Here is a 6368-nt window from a genome sequence, read left to right as displayed (position 1 = left end):
CACCACCCCAGCTGGGATAAAGTGTGACAGAAAATGGATGGATGGATGATGGATGGATGGATGGATGGAAATAAATAAAGTAATTTCAGAAAGTGCCAAGCTATACTTTAATGCCTTGATTACCTCTCACATGATAAGTTGCTCACTGGCTTGCTAAACAGTGATAAAACCCATTCTTTCTGATGGTGGATAAAGAAAGTATCATTACCAAATACTTTAAACATGAATGACTTAGTTAGGCTAACATTGTAAAATATCAAGATTCTGTCTCAGCTTATAAAATGGCAGTGCCTCGCTGCTGATCACCATGTTTACATTTGATCACTATGTTTATATTTTATCATTGCTGCACTTTAAGAAATGAAAATGTCTTCAGAGCTGTACTGGACGAAAATTTGTTTGGTATTGCCTCTGTGTGTACAAAAAGTTTTTTTTTTTTTTTCTTTTATAACACATTTATTCAAAAGAAGAGCAGTCAGCGAACAAGGCCAGGTTCTCTCTGTGAATGTTCGATTCCACTAGGAAAATTGTTAAAACTGCTTTTTATAATTGGAATACAATTCTGATGACACAATGGCTCAACACAATCTTAAAGCTATTTTTTATTCTATGGTGCTTTTTGTTTCATTTTCTAAATATATTATTGTGTTAACCTGCTAATCTGACTAGAGATGGAAATTAGCAACAATAATCTCAGTTATTTACATGTAAATGTTTCTTTTAAAAATAAACTTGATGGCGCTGAAGATTTTCCTCAGTTGTTGAAGATGGTTGTCAGCAGAATGGTCTGCTGCAGTGGACTTCCTTTAGAGGAGCGTCTGACAGAAGATGCTGTTGTTGAACAGCAGTCTGACAGAAGATGCTAATAATGTTTGTGTTCTTATAGAGAATTCTTGCTTGTGAAATCCTCTACTGATGAGTTCATAAAAAAGCATCCATCTTCTTTGATGCTATTTCCCCACAAATGATTGCAGAAGAGATCACACTCTCCACAGCACTTATTGGCTGATGGTCATAAAACTCTAAGAGAGTTGAACTTCCTACCTTTCTTTCTTTTTATAAATATAAAAATCATCTAAAGTTTAGATTTGAATCAGTTTGTTAAACCTGCTTCATGAAACGGACCCCTGGAGCCACAGGATGTCTTATATGTAGGTTTAAAGCTGAGGGTGTTTTTCTGCTTCCTGACATAAAACAAGCTGATTCAGATAAAAGTCAAATATTAGAAACAAGGAAAGTTCTTCCAGGACCAAATGTTTGCTGTCAGCCAAGTTTCAGTAATTTGTGTCAATTACTTCTAACTAAAACTAAAGACAACATAAACAAGTAACCAATCTGATCTTCCCACCAATCAACTTATTGGCTGATGGTCATAAAGCAAAAAATAAAAGCCAGTTCAGCTCTGAGAGAGTTGCTATTACTACCTTTTTTCTTCATATTAATATAAAGATCACCTTAGAAGGAGCAGGAGATGATGACCTGTACAGAGGAATAATCTCTCTGCTATAGGTGGTCCTAATGTTTCCCCATTCCTCCCATTAATGTACTGGTTTAGTGACTTACTTTGGGTTTCACTGTTTCAGCAGTAGATTAGTGATGACTGTTTGGGTGTGATTTGTGAAGCATATTGAGAGCAGACAGGTTGTAGATTCAGCATCACAGCAATTCTTTCATCTCACAAACTGAGGAAATGTTTCTCCGCGACAGACTGGTAGAAGATCTGCAGCATCTTCATTCTGCTCTGTTCGTTCTGCATAGATTTAGTTTCCATTCCACAACCAAGGTATTTATAATCCCCCACTTCTCCCATGATGGTACTAGAATTTGACTTTTTCTTGTTTCTACTGAAATCTACAACCATCTTCATTGATTTATGTTATAATAGCAACATATGATTGACTTAATACATTTAAAGTTTAGGAACTGGACCTGAGTCATGCAGCACTTTGCCTGCCTGGAAAAACCTGAGACTTATTATGCTGCACGTTCAGTCATCTGCAAAGTTTGAAGGACCAAACCTGAATGGGTGTTCTGAAGGTTTCTCAGGTCTTAGCCTAAAGTACTCTTCATCTGACAAAGTCACCAAATGAATCAGGAAGTCAGCTGCACTTCCAGTCAGATTCAATGAACAAACTTACTGGCTACAAAACAAATGTTGTATGACTTTAATGTCTGGTTTTGAAAAAAGGGTTCATGAGCTTCTATAAACTGTATCTAAACACCCGGTAGCTGCTCTGTTGTTCTAATTTAGGTTTAACTTCCACTTGACTCTTAATTTTCCTTTTCAATTTAGATAGGCTGACCAGCTCAAAGACAGAAGCTCAAATGCAATAATAATAAATAAAGAATAATGGTTCAAGAGATGCAGCTTGAATGTATTTATGCACAGTTACACTGAGATTACGTAAAAACATTTACCTAGAAAGCAGTTAAAGTAAAACTTACTTTTTACATTTAATACAGGAATACGGTACAAAACCAAAGTTAAACGATATGACATAGTTTCACCACAATTAAATTTATTCCCTAATCTTTCACATTCACTGGAAAAAGAAAAGTAGTTCAATCAAACTGAAGGTGACCAGGACAATGCACTGGTCCTCATGGGAAATGCTGTTTTCCTTCAGGCAAAATAATACAGCTTTTGTCCACTGGGTGGAGCCAAAATCCATTCAAAACTGAAAGTTCTTCAGAAATACTATGACATCTAGGTCTAATTTCAGAAAGTCTTACCAGAATATCTAGCACTTCAAATGTAACCTGAAACATATGAAAACAATTAACTCATTTAATAAAATCAGTAAAATATGTTTTGAATGTGAGACCCTTGGAAATTCAACAGAAACAATCATTTAAGGGCTATCCAGGATCCCTTGCTTTGGTAGGTTCAGATGGTGAACCAAGGAGGGAAGTGATTGAAGAGAAAAGCAGCCGGGTGTTTGACTCTTTGCTTTTATTCAGATATCAGCTGAGCTCCAGTTCAAGTTCCATGACACAGACTCCATCAGTTCTGCAAAGCAACAGAACATAGAAAGACGCAGACATACTAAGAATCAGACAGCAACCACTCACACATCTCTCCAGAATATACTTTGAAAGAAAAACAGGTACTTTTGTATTTAGTTTTTAGGAGAGACTGCAGTCGCACAATAAAGAGAACTGCAATAACCAAAGAAAATCAGTCCCAGTTTCACTGCAGCACTGGTTTTATAGGTTCCACCTGAGGTCAAGTTCACAGAGCAGGTTTACTAAAAAACTCTTGAGTTTTCTAAACCTGAAAACAGGGAAACTCTGACTTTTCCGTTTCACAAAGAGAGTTTCCTCAACCTCTGATTCTGTTGCCATAGTAACATCCTCCTCAGAGCTGACCTGGTCAGCAGCAGGTTTTCTTCTTATGGAGACAGAGGACGTCTCCATCTGCTTACAGCCAACAATGTTTCATTTCCTGATTTAGTTTGATTTTTAGTTTTGTGCATAAAGAAGTAAAAATCATTAACTAGGTCAGTTTGTTTTAAAAAAAAATGAACATTGCAGATTTGAATCAGGGTATATTTATAGGGAGATTAGATTATATATGAGATTTACGTGTCATTTGTTTAATGTGAGCAATTTTTATTTATTTTTACAGCACATGAATAACTAATAAAATCATTCTTAGATTACACATACCTAGATTAACTATGGGGAGTATGGAGTCTACTGCCACAATCTGAAGCCATTCTATGGGACTGATAACCTCTAATAACAGCCATTTATTGGGATGATAACATCCGAAGAGGCTGCAAGCAGACACTTGGTATTTATTGTGTGACAGAAGACAGAATCACACTGAAGAAGAACCCTATGTTACGATGAGGTTCCATCTATTAGAGCGTTTCTAGACTTCATTTTCACCTGCTGCCGGATGATTTAACTTAAATACATACATTAATCAACTACCATTCCAGAAATAATCCTGTAATATTTTCAATGTAACCACTTTTTTGCACGCCATTTTGATATATACTAGTTTTACTGAGTATGTATTCCTGATATGAGAAAAAAAAAATTTCTTTGACGAATTTTCATTTCAAACTATATGAAATTCTCCTCATTTAGAAAAAACGTTCTGGATGTATATGAATTAATTTCAGATCTGCTAATATTACTGGTCATCATTTGTATCATTTTGACTATGAAGAAATGCATTTCAAATATAAATACATTTTCAGTGAAGCTGACAAAACGTCAGAACAACCACTTAAAATGTGAAAATATTTCTAGATTTATAAAACCTAAATCTTACTAGTACATATATATATATATATATATATATATATATATATATATATATATATATATATATATATATATATATATACACACACACACACACATATATTTACCTTCTAAATTCAGTTTCTTCTAAAAAATAAATAAATTGTAATTTAGAAAATACATTTTTTAGTTCAGTCTAGGAATGTGATTTTGATCAGGAGAAATTTTAAATGGAACAACAGAGAGCTTTTAATAAATACAAAAACAGCAGACTTCAATTTATACATTAACTTGAGAAACAATCTACTAATTTTCCATCTTCCTCTCCTTTGCAGCTGTAGCGCTGTTTCTCTGTCTTTTAAATGTATTCTCCATTTAAATTTTTTAATTATTCTCTGGTTACAGTATGGTGAAATAGGCACTTCCTGTTGACATGGTGACTCATTGAATCGATGCTCCACTGATAATGGCTTTTCAAACTTGTTACACACGTGTTAAACTCTGAGCGGACCTACTTAGAGTTGCTTGAACTAATTCATAGCAGCCGCTGTGAAGCTGAAAATGCAGTTTCCGACTTTAGGCTAGATCAATTAGGATTGGCTGATCTGAATCAGAGTTTGTTAAACCTGCCTTGTGAAACGGACCCCTGGAGCCACAATAGGTCTTTTATTTAGGTTTAAAGCTGAGGGTGTTTTTCTGCTTCCTGACATAAAACAAGCTGATTCAGATAAAAGTCAAATATTAGAAACAAGGAAAGTTCTTCCAGGACCAGATGTTTGCTGTGAACCAAGTTTCAGTAATTTGTGTCAATTACTTCTAACTAAAACTAAATACAATGTAAACAAGTAACCAATCTGATATTCCCACCAATCAACTTATGTGCTGATAAATTAAAACCAGTTCAACTCTTAGAGAGTTGCTATTACTAGCTTTTTTCTTGATATTAATCCTAGAAATTCTTTAGTCTCACAAACTGAGGCCCAAAGGAAAATAAGGAAAGTATACTGCTGCTGTTCTCCATCCAGTAGTTATTTTATGGCTCAGTGAAAATATAACTTAAAAGCTGTATATTGTAAAACTGTTTTGCCGTTTTTACTTCTCCCTGTAAAAAAGCAGAAGCCCGTGTGGCTCAGCAAAAAAAATAAATAAATAAATAAAAACTGCAGGACCTCCAGCTGTTAACACCTTTCAATGATTGTTCATAACAGAAAAAACAACAAAAACAAAACAAAGACATGGTGCTGGATTTCCTTCTAGGTCAATTAAGCTTAAACATTAAAAAAAGTAATTTTTGTGAACTTCATAAGCTTTGCAAACAGGCTTTAAATCATAAACCTTTTCTTTGTTTCCTGTATCAGGTTAGTTCATACACCAATCTTAAGGTAACCCCCCCCATCTAACAGGAAAAACATAAGTTAGTGTCTAATACTGCTTTCTGTTAAAACCAGACTGAATCCGTTTCAACATATTTAATACGGTTTTATTTTAGGTAGAGTTGTGGTTTGCTTCAGTGAAACTGTGCAGTCCTCCTTAACTCTGCGTTTTGGATTTTTCCCTTAAGCCCATCCTAAAGAAAAGCAACACACACTCAATATCATTTTACAGTCTACAAACATGACAGGACATCAGCTTCCTCTTTAGTGTTGGTGACAGACAGCATTGCTCCATTAGTCTGCAGTCTGATGCAGCACTAAAGAAGTCTACTCTTTATTGATCATCACTTCCACTCCAAGTAGAAGATAACATATCTGATCAATATCGTCTTTTAAAGTCTCAGGTTCTGAATCTTATAAAATTCCAAAGGGCCTTATTCAAGTAATCAAATGTTGTGTTTGAGTCGTTCATAAAGCCAAGTTTAAAACCGGGGTGATGACTAGGTGTTGTTCTCTGCTGTCATGTACTTTAGAGCAGCAAAGCCGAAGCGACGAGACATGTTCTGCTGGAACTCCTCTTTCAGGGTCTTAAGGCAGGCACGATACTGCTTATTGGAGCGAAACTTTGTGATGTCAAAGCTGGGTGCATGGGGCATATGGATCATGTAGGCATTTGGCAGGACCACAAACTCGTACTCCTGTGGAAAGAAAGAGACACATTTCAGTAAAGTGTGCATT

At 35.4% G+C, this 6368-nt stretch overlaps 1 protein-coding gene across 1 annotated transcript in view; it reads right to left on the bottom strand.

Annotated features, from left to right (window-relative positions):
• Positions 1-4419: 4419 nt before the first annotated feature.
• LOC107098823 (glycosyltransferase-like protein LARGE1) overlaps positions 4420-6368 on the bottom strand; it is a 36653-nt gene continuing 34704 nt past the window's right edge. The window contains exon 14 of the mRNA XM_015396680.1: positions 4420-6328. Within this exon, the coding sequence (XP_015252166.1) occupies positions 6131-6328 (198 nt within the window). The 3' untranslated portion in view covers positions 4420-6130. The remainder of the gene's footprint in view (positions 6329-6368) is intronic.

Source organism: Cyprinodon variegatus, unplaced genomic scaffold, assembly GCF_000732505.1.
Source record: "Cyprinodon variegatus isolate N-32 unplaced genomic scaffold, C_variegatus-1.0 Scaffold813, whole genome shotgun sequence".
NCBI lineage: Eukaryota > Metazoa > Chordata > Actinopteri > Cyprinodontiformes > Cyprinodontidae > Cyprinodon > Cyprinodon variegatus.
Note: the sequence above shows the minus strand (reverse complement) of the source record. Positions and strands in the feature narration are given on the sequence as shown.